General features: G+C 50.0%; 9 protein-coding genes across 9 annotated transcripts; 7 read left to right on the plus strand and 2 right to left on the minus strand.

Moving 5' to 3' along the window:
* The first annotated feature begins 135 nt into the window (after positions 1-135).
* On the plus strand, positions 136-1537 carry BDW43DRAFT_262183 (cytochrome c oxidase assembly protein COX14). The gene is made up of 2 exons (XM_032040393.1): positions 136-618; positions 722-1537. The coding sequence occupies exons 1-2, from the start codon at positions 318-320 to the stop codon at positions 1189-1191; spliced, it is 771 nt and encodes a 256-aa protein (XP_031905450.1). The 5' UTR covers positions 136-317; the 3' UTR covers positions 1192-1537.
* Positions 1538-1585: 48 nt separating this feature from the next.
* Positions 1586-3329, minus strand: BDW43DRAFT_120247 (3-deoxy-7-phosphoheptulonate synthase). Its single transcript, XM_032038061.1, has 3 exons — positions 3103-3329; positions 2985-3040; positions 1586-2851 (listed from the first exon to the last, which is right to left on the minus strand). Exons 1-3 carry the CDS (start codon positions 3143-3145, stop codon positions 1850-1852), a joined length of 1101 nt encoding a protein of 366 aa, XP_031905451.1. The 5' UTR covers positions 3146-3329; the 3' UTR covers positions 1586-1849.
* A 1104-nt stretch (positions 3330-4433) lies between these two features.
* Positions 4434-5924, plus strand: BDW43DRAFT_120266 (uncharacterized protein). Its single transcript, XM_032038062.1, has 2 exons — positions 4434-4761; positions 4820-5924. The coding sequence occupies exons 1-2, from the start codon at positions 4681-4683 to the stop codon at positions 5636-5638; spliced, it is 900 nt and encodes a 299-aa protein (XP_031905452.1). The 5' UTR covers positions 4434-4680; the 3' UTR covers positions 5639-5924.
* A 55-nt stretch (positions 5925-5979) lies between these two features.
* Positions 5980-7651, plus strand: BDW43DRAFT_262188 (thiolase family protein). The gene has a single exon (XM_032040394.1). The coding sequence runs from the start codon at positions 6315-6317 to the stop codon at positions 7554-7556; it is 1242 nt and encodes a 413-aa protein (XP_031905453.1). The 5' UTR covers positions 5980-6314; the 3' UTR covers positions 7557-7651.
* A 193-nt stretch (positions 7652-7844) lies between these two features.
* Positions 7845-9168, plus strand: BDW43DRAFT_306468 (mitochondrial 54S ribosomal mL50 protein; the record flags this gene model as incomplete). Its single annotated transcript, XM_032046036.1, has 3 exons — positions 7845-8287; positions 8383-8830; positions 8893-9168. The coding sequence occupies 3 exons, from the start codon at positions 7845-7847 to the stop codon at positions 9166-9168; spliced, it is 1167 nt and encodes a 388-aa protein (XP_031905454.1).
* On the minus strand, positions 9140-10480 carry BDW43DRAFT_120283 (uncharacterized protein). The gene is made up of 2 exons (XM_032038063.1): positions 10409-10480; positions 9140-10340 (listed from the first exon to the last, which is right to left on the minus strand). The coding sequence occupies exons 1-2, from the start codon at positions 10426-10428 to the stop codon at positions 9410-9412; spliced, it is 951 nt and encodes a 316-aa protein (XP_031905455.1). The 5' UTR covers positions 10429-10480; the 3' UTR covers positions 9140-9409.
* A 149-nt stretch (positions 10481-10629) lies between these two features.
* On the plus strand, positions 10630-12738 carry BDW43DRAFT_262191 (putative protein kinase C substrate). The gene is made up of 3 exons (XM_032040395.1): positions 10630-10828; positions 10965-11912; positions 11964-12738. Exons 1-3 carry the CDS (start codon positions 10723-10725, stop codon positions 12614-12616), a joined length of 1707 nt encoding a protein of 568 aa, XP_031905456.1. The 5' UTR covers positions 10630-10722; the 3' UTR covers positions 12617-12738.
* A 538-nt stretch (positions 12739-13276) lies between these two features.
* Positions 13277-13965, plus strand: BDW43DRAFT_306471 (uncharacterized protein; the record flags this gene model as incomplete). The annotated part of the gene is made up of 2 exons (XM_032046037.1): positions 13277-13551; positions 13728-13965. 2 exons carry the CDS (start codon positions 13277-13279, stop codon positions 13963-13965), a joined length of 513 nt encoding a protein of 170 aa, XP_031905457.1.
* A 550-nt stretch (positions 13966-14515) lies between these two features.
* BDW43DRAFT_262192 (uncharacterized protein) lies at positions 14516-14877 on the plus strand. Its single transcript, XM_032040396.1, has 2 exons — positions 14516-14760; positions 14821-14877. The coding sequence occupies exons 1-2, from the start codon at positions 14623-14625 to the stop codon at positions 14857-14859; spliced, it is 177 nt and encodes a 58-aa protein (XP_031905458.1). The 5' UTR covers positions 14516-14622; the 3' UTR covers positions 14860-14877.
* The last annotated feature ends 356 nt before the right edge of the window (positions 14878-15233 follow it).

Below are 15233 nucleotides of genomic sequence, written 5' to 3' on the forward strand. Positions count from 1 at the left end.
TAACGGTCCAATATCTCCAAACCGATTGGCCCAAACCGGGGGGGAGGACGACCCAGACTAGCTCCTTTAAGCAACACTCACTAAACGGATGAAAATTTCCCGGAGATCTCATTCTCACCGTTCCGCGCCCTACCAATTCAAACCTCCACCTAATCTAACCTACCAAAGCCATTGAATGACACCTCTCTAACTCCCAAATCCCTACCTCGAGGTGCCTCTCAACCCCCCACTCCCCCCTCTATCTCCTCTCCTCGAAAAAATACCACCCAAAAAAATCCAATCCCCCCCCAAACAAAAAATAACCAAAACATCACGCCATGTCCCGATCCGCCGCAGACGCAACTCGCTTCACGGCCACAGGCCCATACGCGCACTCCAAACCCGGTGCCGCCCCCTACAAGCTCCCAGGCTTCATGGCCGGCGCCCAATCTCAGCCCACTGGACCCAGCGGCGGTCGTCCGGAGACACCGAAGGAGAAGGTCGAGCGGCTGCGGGCCCAGGCCAGGGCGGCCCGACTGGCGCAGTCGACTTCGCGCGTGGACACAATGATCGATGTTGGGAGACGGTTTGCGAATAAGGCGCATAAGGCGATGGTTTATACGTTGATTGCTGCTTCGGGTTTGTTCTTGTCCCTTATCTTACCTTTATTTCCTTATGGTATGACGTGTTGGGCGGAGGGGAGCAGCAGGGCTAACTTTGTTATTTTGATGCGATTTACCAGGTATCTGTGGAGCGTTGACGGTCTACTCCATGGTTTCTCTTACGCTATATAACCGTCGGCAGCGGGCGCTGTGGATCGAGAAGGAGCTGCAGACGCTGCAGGATGCGAAGACGGCGTATGCGAGCGGCACGGCTACGTCGGAGCAGTTGGAGTTGCTGAAGAACGAGAAGATCGGCGAGATTTACCAGCAGAAGAAGGAGGAGGAGAAGGCGCAGCGGCCGTGGAATAAGCTCAAGCGGTATCTGTTTGATGGGTTGAGTGCTGAGGAGGCGGCTGCTAAGAGTGAGGCGGTGGCGGCGGAGAATAATAAGCCTAGGGTTCTTGAGGCTTTGGAGGAGGCTAATAATGCTAAGGTTGCTGCTGCTGCTGTTGTGCCGCAGCCGGGTCAGTTGGATGCTTTGGCGGAGAATGCGGAGACGGCTGCGAAGGAAACGACGAGGAGCTGGAAGAGTTGGTTGACCGGTCGGTAAAGGTGGGGTTTTTTTTTAATGATGGGAGGATGGAGGGGTTAGTGAGTGTGGTTGTTTTTCGATGATGTTCCGACTGGGCCTTTTTCTCTTTCCCTTTTTCCTTTTCCTTTTTCTTTTGCTTCTGTTGCATGGCATTTGGTCTCTTTCCCTTCTCCTTGTATTCCACCGATTTGGGCTTACGGCGTCTGTTAGGTGTGTTTTGAGCCGATGTAATACTGTTGTGTACATATACTTTCCATCAGGGTCTCGGTCATAGGTTTCGGCCCAAGATATGAAAAATTAGAGCATGGGGTGCGAATCTATAGGGGCGAGTGTGAATAAGATTGGATCATAGGGTCATTGTCTCTTCCAAATCTGCACTACTACGTATGATACCGCACAAAACTACAGACTCATCCAGCATAACAGCATCTGGTAAAAAAGGGGTGGGAAAAAAAGTGACTTTTGCAAGATCATTGTATCTACCCCGGCCGCCAAATTTTCCGATCCAATAACGTAAACTGCCCGAAAGAAAAACATCGTTTGAAATGCTGGTACTCAAAAAGAAGCCGACAGAAGAAGGGAAAAGACACTACTACAGGTCTGGTATCTATAACGAAACCGTCTCCGAAAGAGACAAAGGGCAAAGCTTCTTCAGCTAACACAGTTCATGATCACTTTAGTTAGCGCCATTCGATGCCTTGGCAGCACGTCTAGCACGGACAGCATCGGCGAGATCTTCCAAGACGGTGACGGTGGTCTCCCAGTCGATGCAGGCGTCGGTGATGCTGACGCCCTTCTTGAGGCCAGAGGGACCCTCCGCGGGAACCTTCTGATTACCTTCATGAATATTGGACTCGATCATGACACCGACAATGGCGTCCTGGCCCTCGCGCATCTGGTCTGCAACTTCCTTGGCGACCAGAGGCTGGTTGCGGTGGTTCTTGTTGGAGTTGCCATGGGAGCAGTCGACCATGAGGACCTCGCGCTGCTTCTTACCGCGCAAAGCTTCCCGAGCCTGACGGATGCTGTCACGGTCGTAGTTGGTGCCCTTGCTGCCACCACGCATGATGACGAAACCGTGCTCGTTACCCGAGGTCTTGGTGATGGCAGCGAGACCCTGCTTGGTGACACCCAAGAAACGGTGGGGGTGAGCGGCGGCGCCGATGGCGTCAATGGCGACGGTCAGGTTGCCATCAGTGCCATTCTTGTAGCCGATGGGGAAGCTCAGACCGGAAGCCAGCTCACGGTGCAGCTGCGACTCGGTGGTACGGGCACCAATGGCTCCGAGCGAGATGAGGTCTGCAAGGTACTGAGGGGAGATGGTATCGAGCATCTCACTGGCGATAGGAATGCCCATGCCAGTCAGATCAGCATAGAGCTTACGTGAGATGCGGAGACCCTTGTTGATGTTGTAGGACTCGTCAATGTCTGGGTCATTGATCAGGCCCTTCCATCCGACCGTGGTGCGGGGTTTCTCCAGGTAGGCGCGCATGATGATACAGAGGTCGGAGGAGAGCTTCGCAGAGAGCTCCTTCAGACGGGATGCATATTCGAGAGCGGTGGCTGGGTCATGAATGGAGCAAGGGCCAACCATCACCAAGAGACGGTCATCGCGCTGCTCAATAATTTCAATGGCTTGGTTGCGACCAGATCGGACAGTGGCGGTGGCTTCCGCAGGCTAGATTGCAACCGATCGACGTTAGCCTGGAGAATTCCATCTGCCATTGTCTTCGAGCTCTCCCATACCAGGAGATTCTCTGCATCTAGGTGTATGCCCTACTGCTGTAGGAGTGAAAAGAAGAGTGACTCACAGCTGGGATCTCGGATTGAAGGTACTGAGGGGACAGCAAAGGGTCGTATCCAAGGACTAGTCGAGAAATTAATCACACCGTTCGAAAAGAATGTTTACTCTGAGTAATGGACACTTACCACGGGTGTCCTCATTGACTTCTGTTGTGTTGATGAGGGGCATTGTGTGTATGTGGTGGGGTGATCAAGGATATTATAAGTAGTAATATTTGATAAAACTTGAGGAAATGATAGAATATTAAGAGGGAGGACGAAATCAACAGACAGAGAATTAAGGAAAGATCGGGTTGGATCTTTATAGGGCTTTAACAATCCGTTGGAGAGAGAGAGAGACTGCTTTGAAGAAGAAGAGGTTGCGATCAAATAAATGATCGTCCCTCGAATAGTAAAAATGCGTACCGGGTGCCTGGTGGGGCCTCAGGTTATGATTCACACACTGAAAAATTTTAGGTTGACCACTCACAGTGGAGCTACAAATACCCTTTCTTTATTCTCGTCTACATTACTTGCTAGTATTCTACAGGCTGACTTAGTCTCGGCTGAAATACAGCAGTCTTGCTGTCAAAAAGGGTCCGATTCAATTGCTGCCCGTATTCGTACTACACATGCCGTATATGCACCCGCTGAGTACATTCTTCTACCTGAGACGAGATACTAATAGTTAGACCTTGAACTCACCCTGGCAGGGCCCATCGGCTGTGAACACCCTGATAGTAAGGGGTCTGACACGAGAATATCTTTGGACTAGGTTGTCAGTTCTGATTCCCTAAATGAGATTTCGCTGACCGAATCGATAAGTAGAGCCGAGAAGTCCTTGTCCATACGCAATGCACAACTATTGTCCACTACTCTTGATATATAATACTTTTATAGTGCTGTGTATTCTGTAGTCCTTGTAGTCCAATCTTACCTACCTAGGAGTTCTTCTAAGAGTAGTCAGCCCACTATACTAAGCAGTAATACATGCAGACGTCGACAAATGAGAGTTTCAGCTCTCGTGAGCTGACCAGGTCACTTTTTCTTATTGGATGCCTTAATTTTCCGGTAACCCAGTCGGGTAAGTGCTTACTTGGTCAACAGTCGTCACCTCATCATATATTCATGTTAAAATGACTGAATGACGAGAAAGTTTGTTCGTTTTGAAGCAACTATGGATACTCCAGAGCAAGCTCCTTACATAGTTCATGACTTTCTCTCACCTTAGATCACAGTAATTAATACATATCATAACAGAATAAGGATGGGAAGAGAGAACAAGGTTTTTGCAAATGATAGATGGCGATTTGAAGATAATCAAGCGGCCAAAAAAAAAAAAAAATTTAAACTCCACATCCCACTAGTGAAGAAGAAAAATATGGGGTGGGCCGCTTTCCCCAATTGGGCGTTACCCGTCACGCTAAACCTTGCAGGAGTAAAGAAAGGTCATCATCCAGACTGCGTCCATTCTTACCCTCCACTTCCCATCTTCTATCCCCCTGATTGTTTATCCCCTACCTATTGTGGTTTATGATACTATTCGGTATGATTTCGTGAGTTTGTATTCAGTCCACAATTATTACTGGAGACTGTATCTGTTAGATCTACTTCGTTTCGTCATCGGAACCGAATGATCTTGCCGTCAACAGGTCGAACGGTTTCTGATCCACTAGATAACTCTCTCATCTACCCGTGATCTACGGGTCAGATCGCAACAGAGACATGTTCGGCTTGCCCTCTAAACGTCAAAGAGGTTCTGAGGAGCTTGCCGATCTTGACAGTAGCGCAATCCACGAAAGAAAGGTCAGTCTGTCGGGCAACCCTTGTTCTCGTTCCCTGCCACTAACCGTCGGTCATGTAGAAATTCCGTTCTTTAGCTCTGCGCACTTCCCCACAATGTTTCCAGAAGCTGTCCTTCGCCCATATGAACCACACGGTTTCTGATTTGAGTTTATCTACCTTGACCCCTGTGGAGTCCTCGGAGGATGACGATGACATCGACGGGTATCCCACGCACGTGCACACCGGCCGGACAGATAGTAAGGGGGAATTGCCCCACCAGACGGCTCACGCTCATATTCCACATACGGCAATGGATATAGATCTTGATAGAGAAATGCTGCATCCAGTCAGGGGTAGGACCCAATGCCCGTGGGCAGCCAATGCACCCAGCAATCGAGATGTTCAACCGTCGCCGATTCCCCACAATCTAGTAAACCAGTCTCTCACCATCAGCGAGCGGCAGGCTGAAAACTCTGCATACGAATATGCTCACCCATCGATGAATGAACAGAATCCTGCGCTGTCGATGTATAATCAGCCTTCTAATGACTTTATCCCATCCTGTTCTGGTATCCAGCGCCTCCCCAGCCCAGTCAGTGAAGGTGAAGATACCGTGGCAAGCATCAAAGACACTGTTAGTGATGACGTTGAAATGGCGTACAACTCATCTCGCCCGGCTTCTTTCTCTTCATCGACTTGGTCAGGGATAGAGGACAGACCCCCCAATATACAGCAGGACATGCCACCTACGGATGTCGGGAAAGATAAGCAACACGGCTCCGCACCCAAGGGCGTGTCAAACAAAAAGAAAATCTCCTTCTCAATGGGCTTTCGAGCTGATTGCGAAAAGTGCCGGTTTAAGGTCCCTGGTCACTATAGTCATATCATCCGCACCTGATATGTCTGCAATTCACCGCTGTTCTCACGACCACATCAATTGTACATTATTACATGCGAAGATACCAGGATCGGAACGGAGTCAGGTAATGGGATCCGATTATTACATCATGTCATTTCAAGGCGTTCGAGAAGAAAAATCCAAGTTTGTACATTTAATCGCCTAGATGGCAATGGCAATGAATGGGCTTGAAGACATTAAGTTTGCTCTCGGGTATGGAGTGGAAATCCCATCTTCCGACCAGCCGTTCCGATGCGGCTGACATAAGCAATCATATCCGACGGACGGAAAACAAAGAACCGTTTTGACAATCACTTAGAATAAGTAATCATACTAGTAGTCGCTAGCAGTGGTAGACATGATCACTGACCCTAGTGAGTGGAATGTCGAGTATGGTATTTCCTTACACAGACAAGCCTCTTACACGGGTACCAATGGCAAGAAGGGAGGATAGATCGCATCTCCACACTTTTCTTCCCCAACCTCGGCGGCAGAGCACTTAGCCGATCTTCCTTGCCGGCAGTTTAGATGGCAGCTCCTGAGGGAAATGCCCACATCCAATGGGCCCGCTCTCGGAATATTGACCGGCAGCCGTCTTTGTTCATATAAATGTTCCTCTACTCCCCGTTTTTCCGCGACTTTGAGTGAGTGTTGAAACCAACTCCAGTCCGTCAGTATGGCTTCTCCAGTGCCACGGGGCCTCCGCCATGTCCTCCAAAAGTCGCCTTCCGATATTGTGATCCTCTCCTCACTCCGCACCCCGGTTACAAGAGCGAAGAAAGGCGGTTTTAAGGATGCGTACCCGGAAGAACTCCTTGCACATGTCCTCAAGGCGACCCTCGAAGCAAACCCCAAACTAGACCCGGCCCGAATTGACGATGTCGCGATTGGTTCCGTTCTGCAAGAGCTCGGCGGTGCGAAGGCTGGCCGTATGGCTCAGATCCACGCAGGCTTCCCCCACTCGGTCCCATTCCATACAATCAACAGACAATGCTCGTCGGGTCTAGCTGCTATCACAACGATCGCCAATGGAATCCGCGCAGGCGCCATTAACGTTGGCATCGGTGGAGGAATGGAGTCTATGACCCGGAATTACGGATCGCGTGCTATTCCTACTGTACTTTGGCCCGAGCTCAAGGAATCGCCGTCACAGGATTCTAGGGATTGCATTATGCCTATGGGGATCACCTCCGAAAACGTTGCGTCTCGTTACGGCATCTCGCGAGCGGACCAGGATGTCTTCGCCGCCGAGTCGCACAAGAAGGCTAGTGCTGCGCAGAACGCTGGTCTGTTCGATTCCGAAATCATCCCCGTCACAACACTCTCTTTTGACCCTGAAAATCCTGATGCGCCCCCGAAGGAAATCACCGTCACCAAGGATGATGGTGTCCGCTCCAACATCTCTGTTGAGAAGATGGCCAGTTTGAAGCCAGCTTTCTCTGCCACCGGTGCTAGTACCGCCGGAAACAGCTCACAGGTCAGCGATGGTGCCGCCGCCGCCCTACTCATGCGTCGTTCCACCGCGACGGAGCTTGGGCTAGCATCTTCCATCAAGGGCCGCTGGGTCGCCACCGCCGTTGCTGGTTGTGCTCCTGATGAGATGGGCGTTGGTCCTGCTGTTGCTATCCCTAAACTCCTTCAACAGCTTGACATGAGCGTATCTGATGTTAATATTTGGGAGATTAACGAGGCATTCGCTTCCCAGGCGTTGTACTCTGTTCGTAAATTGGGTATTGACGAATCGAAGGTCAACCCTAAGGGTGGTGCAATTGCCATCGGTCATCCGCTGGGTGCTACTGGCGCCAGACAGCTCGCAACTTTGCTGCCTGAGATGGAGCGTACCGGCCAGGAAGTCGGTGTTGTGAGTATGTGCATTGGCACGGGCATGGGAATGGCTGGTATGTTTGTTCGGGAGTAGACTTGTAAAGATTAATGGCCGAGTTTGATATGATATGAGCGGGCGTCTATCTACGCATGTATATACAGAGCAAAATATTTTGTATCCATTTTTCCTCAAATTACTACGTAAAATAATGCCTATTCATCATTTCAAGTGATTTATTTCATAATCTTTGGTAATGTTTTTAATTCCGACCCTCTCGCAGAAATGCCAAGCCCTGTACTATATCTCACGTGACGCCAGACGGGAATCTTGAAACTTTTCGAAGCCCGGCTGCAAGTCCGCAAATCGTGTCACTCCGCAGCCATGCGTCCCTCATTGCGGTTGTTAAACCTGGAGGTATCATCCCTCCAGGGTTCTCGATCCCTATATGTCTGCTCAATTTGCAGACAAGAAACACGCCCCCGCCCCGTGCTCGCCCGGCAATTCCTGCGCAATGCCTCCAACGCAGCCCCAATCACCGAACGAGTACGCCGCAAGATCTGGGGTACGGACAACCCGCCCGGTCTGAAGGATCCCTACGGAGGAGAAGGTGTTCTGGAACGGAAATTCAGAAAAGACCAGCCGGCAACACAGGAGACGCAGACGGAGGGACTGCCCCAGCCTGTCGAAGCTGAGCTCGCGGGTGAGGACGAGATCACTCCTAGCGCTTCGTACGAGCCTGCAACCGATTTCCACGGACTGCCACGTGTTGGCCACCTGGGCGAGTGGTACAACCTTCCTCCTACTGAGGCTGATGTGTTTGATAAGTACGTTTTTCAACGTGTTTGTTTTGCGGTCTGGGCCGTGTTTATGCCGGTCAATGGTAGTCAAAGGGGTGGTTTCTTATTAATTGATCGTGTAGATTTGCGCTGAAGAAGAGACTCACCAAGAAAGGCCATGTGTCCCTAGCCGCCCACCAGGCCGCAGTCGAGATCTGTCTGATGCACGCCCTGAACAAGCCCTTGGTGAAGGTCTGCGATGTCGCCGAGCACGAGCAGCCTGTTTTCAAAATGATCTGGAAGTGTAAAGTCAAGGCCGATGCGAGCGGACAATGGGGACAGGCTATTGTCTACCCCAACAAGGAAGCTGAGGAAGCTCTCGTTTATATCTTCAAGCAGATTGGCGGCGAGGCCGAGCCTGCCGTTGAGGAACAGGCAGCAGAGGAGGCTGAGGAGGCTGTTGAAGCCACGGAGTTCCAAGAGTACCCTGCCGATGTGAATGGCCCGGCTGCTGGATTTTTCGGATACCACGATGTTCAGGACAAAGGATTCCTGTCTCTGCCATTGAACGACCCAGCTACGAGGTTTGCTGTAAGTGGTCATTCTTTTAGGATTAGTTGCATTGTCCATTAGTTGACTTCGTCATGGTATAGTTCTTCAAGAGATTCTCTCAACTGAGTGGCCACTACTTCCCGGACACTGTTGTTCATTCGGCCGCCACTGTCCGCCAGGCTGTGGAATACGTCCAGTCGGTTAATAACCCCAAGCCCCAGAAGCTGGCAGATCACTTGGCAAACAGCCCAAGTCTCCGGCACATGTCTAATGTCAAGCTCTTTGCAAAGAGGCAGACAGTGCGCGACCGAGACGAGGAGTTGGGACGGAAGAAGCTCATCGAAGCCGAGCTTCGAGATAGGGGGCTTATCGAGTAGGCCGCTGACCTGTAACCTGAGCTTGCATTGAGTCATCGTTCTTGTAGCATGTTATTTCAAGGATATTTTGTACTATAGAAATGGAAACCTTTCAGTCTACCTTATGCTACTAATGTAACCAGGCATGTACAATTTTCGTCTATTCGAGATTATATGAATATGAACAGAAACCGGTCCAGTAGCCGATATAGCCAGCCCAAGCAAAACCTGTACGCCTTTGAGACAATTGCGCTAAAATCAATCACTTCCGAGAGTTCGCTGGAAGAGTAAAGCCTCTAGTCATAAAGTCGGCGTTTGTCTTCCCATCTTTGTCCTTCTTCGTGAAAAGACTGTTTAGATTCTCATTCAGCCCGATCATCTTCCGTCTCTTCTTCTTCTCATTCTCCTCCTCCAAAACACGGGCCGTCAGCATCGCCGTTGCCGCATGCTTAATCCCATTCGATGCACTAGGTGTAGGAGTAGACGTATTGCTCCGACTCGCAGCCGCACCATTCTCCTTGGACTTCGATCCACTTTCCGCCTCAGCAGAATCGCCATTAGCCTGCTTCTTCCGCTTCTTCGACCCAGACGCCTTCTTCAGCGAATGCGTCAGCCCCTGCTCAGCCAACTTCTGCGCCCGCGCCATAAGCAGCTCCTTATCTGCATCCCTCGCCGGTAAAATCGGAATAACATTCTCCTCTGTATACCCCTCGTTGCACTGCAAACACTTATCCCCTTTCAACTGGCGGACTGCCTCCTCCGAAAACACATGTCCACAGGGTACAAGATACACGGCCTTGACATTAGGTCCGAGCTGCTTAGCAGTGACTGGACAGATCCAGCCCTCGCGCTTCTCGTGCTTAGCGGAAGGGTGCTGGCTCAGCTCGGTATCGATTTCGAACTTTAGTTCCACCACATCCCGGATACTCTTCACCCGTCCGCAGAGGATCTCCTCGCAATCGGCCTTGGAACTAATACCCTCGATTTCTTCGCCGGGAAGGAGGAACTTCAGGATCGCATCTTTGTTATACATGTTTCCAGCGCAGTCGGCCACGATCGGTCGCGCAAGGGGCTTGTGCGAGAGTGGGCATGTCGTCCAGTAGTGTTCTTGGAGTTCGCGCTGGACTTCTTTCACCTGTGCTGTGCTGGGGGCGCGGGCGGCTTCGCGGACGAGCTCACGCCGGGTGGGGATACTGGTATTCTTTCGTTAGTTTTGTGTTCACTTATATATAATTTCATAATGAAAAAGAAGAATGCTCACCTTCCACCGTCATTACCCATCTTTCGCAGACAGCGTTATTTGTAAAATCAAGTAAGATTGAAAGGAAGTTCCAACGGATAAGTTACTAAAGTAAAGTAACTGCGGTCGCCACCCTGATAACGCCCGCTGACTAAGAGGTTCCAAGAGAGGTTCTAATATGGGACCCACTCCCCAGATCCGTCCTAGTCTAGAGTAGCATAACCAGCTAAGGTGGCCAGAAGCTCTTTCTCCGCATTTGGATCTGTGTTTGTATTTGTATACAATACATTGAACGGCTACCCGCATTGGACGGACAAAAGCTCAATGCTCCCATCATGATACTACCTCAGAGTTCGCTGTTCTTCGTGAGCTTGGCGGCGTGCTCGACCGTCGTTGCGGCGAGTAAGGACGGCGCTCGGCCGAGGGGTGTTGGACCTGAATGTGAGTTGTTTGTTGTCTTTATATAGTTCAACTTACTGGTGTTTGGGACTGTTTGGGTTGCGTTTATTGTGATATGACTGGGTTAGACTCGTGACGAGCATACAGGGCTAACATGGCAGTGTTGTTGATTGACTAGTTGCAAAGTTCTACAAGGACACTGATACATTCACCTGCATTTCGCACCCGGCTATCAAGGTTCCGTTTTCCGCTATTAATGATGACTACTGTGATTGTCCGGATGGGAGCGATGAGCCCGGGACTGCGGCGTGTGCTCATTTGTCCCGCCATTCGCCGCTGACGGTTGCTGATCGTCCTGGGAATAATGACCTCGATTTGACGCTGTCCTTGCCCGGGTTTTACTGTAAGAATAAAGGCCACAAGCCGGCTTACGTGCCCTTCCAGCGGGTTAATGATGGGATCTGCGATTATGATCTGTGCTGCGATGGCAGTGACGAGTGGGCTCGGGTTGGGGGCACGAAATGTGCAGATAAGTGCAAGGAGCTTGGCAAGGAGTGGCGAAAGAATGAGGAGAAGAGGCAAAAGTCGATTACGACTGCGCTGAAGAAGAAGAAGGAGCTTCTCGTTGATGCTGGGAGGCAGCAGAAGGAAATTGAGGAGAATATTAAGAGGCTGGAGGTTGAGATTCAGGGCCAGGAGATCAAGCTTAAGGGTCTAGAGGTTGATCTGGAGGAGATTGAGAAGCAGGAGCGGAGCAAGGTGGTGAAGGGTAAGAAGGCAGGCAAGGTTAACGTTCTTGCTCAGGTGGCCAAGGGCCGCGTTGAGGAGCTTAGGACTGCGTTGACTGAGGTCCGCAAGGAGAGGGATGAGACTCGCTCTCGCGTCAAGGAGCTTGAGGAGATTTTGTCCAAGTTCAAGGTCGAATATAATCCCAACTTCAACGATGAGGGTGTTAAGCGCGCAGTGCGCAGCTGGGAGGAGTATGCTGCCAGAGGTACCTCTGACAGCCAGGAGAATGCCGCCCGTGACCGGGATCTAGATGAGATTGCTAAGCCCGATGATGAGCATTCCGGTGTTAACTGGGAGCAATGGGAGAACGAAGAAGATGGATGTGAAGCTGATGCCAGTATGTGTGTCGGTTCTGAGATTCGGACTTCAGAGACTAACTGCGATCCAGTCTACCAACTAGCGGCTTACCTTCCTCCTTCTCTTGTGAACTTCATTGAGGACAAGGTTCTTGCCATCCGAGGCTTCCTCGAGAAGAATGGCGTCCTGCCTGCGAAAGACGAGGGCTCCGCCTCCGAGTCCAAGGCAGTGACCGAGGCCCGTGACGCCGTCAATGCGGCCCGTAAGTCCATCGAGGATTTGAACAATCAGGTGAAGGACCACAAGGAAGATCTTGATACGGACTATGGTGTGGGATCTATCTTCCGCGCTCTTAAGGGCGTCTGTATCGAAAAGGATGCCGGCGAGTACACATACGAACACTGCTTCCTAGATCAAACCAAGCAGATCCCGAAGAAGGGAGGATCGACAGCACGCATGGGCAACTTTGTTCGCATCGGATCTGTCACTGTTGATGAGCTCAACGAATCCGGTGAGATTGTTCCTGAGCAGAGGGTATCGCTCGAGTACGCCAAGGGACAGACCTGCTGGAACGGGCCTGCACGATCCACGACTGTTGTCCTGCAGTGTGGCGAAGAGAACGAGATTATTAAGATTGCGGAAGACGAGAAGTGTGTCTATTCGATGCTTGTCAACACGCCCGCCGTGTGCTCAGGAGGAGAGGAGGAAACCCGTACGGCGTCGGGACACAAAGACGAGTTGTGATGTGAGATAGTATATATACTGCATCTAGATAGTACATCAACTTAGTTAACTTAGATGATACTATTCTAGGTAGATTAGCGCTACTGGGTTCCGGCTAGATCTAGACAATACAGACATTCTCCAAATCGGCTCGCCCAAGATCCTTCATTGTAAATTCCTTCCTTAATCCCACAGATTTGACCCTTAAGGATACAAGAGGATACTGATCTAACTTATTCATAGACAAGCGCAGGAATCAGAGCAAATCAAGGCTTCTTTCAATCCTAACTATTGAATCACTGAAAATGGCGGATTGACCCCTATTTCTCCTCAAATCATTCCATTCCACCCCCGGATTCACTCACGTCTGAGCTGCTGGCGAAAACCTACCTCTTCCAGCCTACGACGCAGCCCTCGCCAAGTATGTGAATAACAACACTACGGGCCACACAGGCTGCAGGACCAGACTCAATACCTAGACAATATTCGAACCCTGATCTCTCAATCATACTCGAGTCATTGGATTGTAAAGATGGAGACAATGTCTGCGTCCACGCGGACGAATTCCCTAGTCTAGTCGGACCTTTTGCCCTCAACAGCTAGTGATATCCACAGAAGCCTGGACAATACGCAAACAACTCCCCAGAAATTCGGTACTACAATGACGATAATCTCAACGACATGGAGAACAAGAAAACACGCCTCATTGCCGTCAGCTACGTTTCGTATTTGAATAGCCCCCAGGTCAATCTCTCACACTATCCACAACTTGCTAGCTTGGTCAGAGCTATCCTTATCGTGGACTTCACTCAGGCTGCCGGGTATGCGCCTATTGATGCATCTGTTGCCGACTCTGCATTCTCGGCGTGTTACAAATGGCTCCTAGGCACGACCGCGGCTGCAATTACGTACTGGAACCAGACAAGAATGCGGGATTCAAGCCCTGCCACTGGAGGGTGACACACATTCTCTCTTGGAGCTGTTAGGCCACAATGGGAAACGACTCGCCTTGAGGTTCGTAACGATGCTATGTGCTATGGTCATGGTAATCCCGCCCACCTCCCTATCTATATTTTGGGGAAGCTCTACAATCCCAACATGTTCAGATTTTGACAACAACGCTACTCGAAAGGCTACAGCGGGAAGATATTCCTTCCTCCACGCCAGTTGATAAGGCGCGTCACGGTGCCAGTGTGACGATTAACTGTGTAGGAGCTTCGGAAATTGTGGATGAGATGAGGAAGGATGATGTTTACGCGTGGAATAGTCAAGATAGAGTACGAATTAGCTTTCACGGCTGCAACTGCGTCCAGATGTCGATCGGATCATGGAAGTCCTTCCGTCTTTCCTGGTCTTTGGAGGAAGTTTAACTAGAGATGTGAAAATAGCGCAGCTCATTACTGGTTTACTTTGCTTCAGGTTGTTGGACGCTAAAAGGGCTTTCTTTGGATTTAAATAGAATATCCCCCAGCCTTTGAGGGCGATGCCTTGTCGGGATGAGAGGAAAGTGAATAGCCCAAGGGATAAGCAAAGAATACTTCATTGGATAGCATTTAACATGCCCTGGCTAGGGTTGGATAGTATGTATCAATGGAACAACGCCTTATGATTCAATGTACTATAACTCCCCACGTATATTTACATACTACCTTTGCGGATCCTATCCACAAAGAGCATGGCGCTTAGATAGATTATTTATTATTCACTCACCAACCTTGGGGATAATGATCTCTAAGGCTGCTGAGAGAGGACTCGCCGGGCCTGCTACGTCGGGGACAGGACAGTGGGTACTTTTTAAACTTTCGCAACAACCACGAATGCAGTGTCTGCAGTATTCTTCATGATGGATTCGGTCTCGATCATGCCAGTTAGCAACAAACAAAAGACCTTTGATGAGAATAATACCTAACCCTACAAATCGTTAGACAGCTCGTCTATGTTTAGTCCCTGAATCTACAAAACTACCGTCTCCTCTAGTGAGCAAGTATAAGACGAATATGCTCTTTAGTGATATTTTCTAACAATTCATGTTACAGAGGCAGACATCTATGCAAAGAAACCATTACATCCGTTCAAACAAACATGCCATAATTCTCTGTGGCGTCGACCTCGGCAGATCTAAGACGATGTACCACGCAAGACATCCTGGCCCTAGATATGATTCCGTATGCTTTCCAATCCATCATCTGGTCTTACAGCTGGATTGATGTTAATACACCAAATAGGTCGAGATGGCCACCGTACATGAAACCAGGGAAGTATAGGAACCATGGGGGTAAGAGAGAGTCTAAGCGCAAGCCCATACAATCCGTTTGCTCATGAACTGGAATTCACCATCACGGAAAGACGTATCACAGTAGGCTATTTCGAAATTCATCTTAGGGTCAGTAGTGGTGGACTCATGCTAGATTAGCTTTCCACCTCTCTACACTTTCTAGCCTCACTTTTCTTAACCACTTAGAGGTACCACCTCTACTACTTACACTACAGTTACCAGGAGTAGTCCTAGAGCCAGACACTTTCTAGAGACTCTCGCTACTGTGTTCATCCCATCTTGGATGACTTCCTCAATATGGCTGTTTACATCCTGAAGCACATGGCATCTGGCTCCCAGAGTGCCTCAAAGAATTTGTCAACT

The sequence above is a fragment of the Aspergillus alliaceus genome (genome assembly GCF_009176365.1).
Source record: "Aspergillus alliaceus strain CBS 536.65 unplaced genomic scaffold BDW43scaffold_3, whole genome shotgun sequence".
NCBI classification, from domain to species: domain Eukaryota; kingdom Fungi; phylum Ascomycota; class Eurotiomycetes; order Eurotiales; family Aspergillaceae; genus Aspergillus; species Aspergillus alliaceus.

Coding starts and splice junctions, on each gene's coding strand:
- BDW43DRAFT_262183 (XM_032040393.1), top strand. CDS start 318: ATGTCCCGATCCGCCGCAGACGCAACTCGCTTCACGGCCACAGGCCCA. Junction 619..721: donor TACGTTGATTGCTGCTTCGG/GTTTGTTCTTGT, acceptor GCGATTTACCAG/GTATCTGTGGAGCGTTGACG.
- BDW43DRAFT_262191 (XM_032040395.1), top strand. CDS start 10,723: ATGATACTACCTCAGAGTTCGCTGTTCTTCGTGAGCTTGGCGGCGTGC. Junction 10,829..10,964: donor GAGGGGTGTTGGACCTGAAT/GTGAGTTGTTTG, acceptor TTGATTGACTAG/TTGCAAAGTTCTACAAGGAC. Junction 11,913..11,963: donor TGGATGTGAAGCTGATGCCA/GTATGTGTGTCG, acceptor ACTGCGATCCAG/TCTACCAACTAGCGGCTTAC.
- BDW43DRAFT_120283 (XM_032038063.1), bottom strand. CDS start 10,428: ATGGGTAATGACGGTGGAAG. Junction 10,341..10,408: donor ATGGGTAATGACGGTGGAAG/GTGAGCATTCTT, acceptor AAAGAATACCAG/TATCCCCACCCGGCGTGAGC.
- BDW43DRAFT_262192 (XM_032040396.1), top strand. CDS start 14,623: ATGTTACAGAGGCAGACATCTATGCAAAGAAACCATTACATCCGTTCA. Junction 14,761..14,820: donor CTGGCCCTAGATATGATTCC/GTATGCTTTCCA, acceptor TACACCAAATAG/GTCGAGATGGCCACCGTACA.
- BDW43DRAFT_262188 (XM_032040394.1), top strand. CDS start 6,315: ATGGCTTCTCCAGTGCCACGGGGCCTCCGCCATGTCCTCCAAAAGTCG.
- BDW43DRAFT_120266 (XM_032038062.1), top strand. CDS start 4,681: ATGTTCGGCTTGCCCTCTAAACGTCAAAGAGGTTCTGAGGAGCTTGCC. Junction 4,762..4,819: donor GCGCAATCCACGAAAGAAAG/GTCAGTCTGTCG, acceptor TCGGTCATGTAG/AAATTCCGTTCTTTAGCTCT.
- BDW43DRAFT_120247 (XM_032038061.1), bottom strand. CDS start 3,145: ATGCCCCTCATCAACACAACAGAAGTCAATGAGGACACCCGTG. Junction 3,041..3,102: donor AGTCAATGAGGACACCCGTG/GTAAGTGTCCAT, acceptor TTTCTCGACTAG/TCCTTGGATACGACCCTTTG. Junction 2,852..2,984: donor TTCAATCCGAGATCCCAGCT/GTGAGTCACTCT, acceptor GTTGCAATCTAG/CCTGCGGAAGCCACCGCCAC.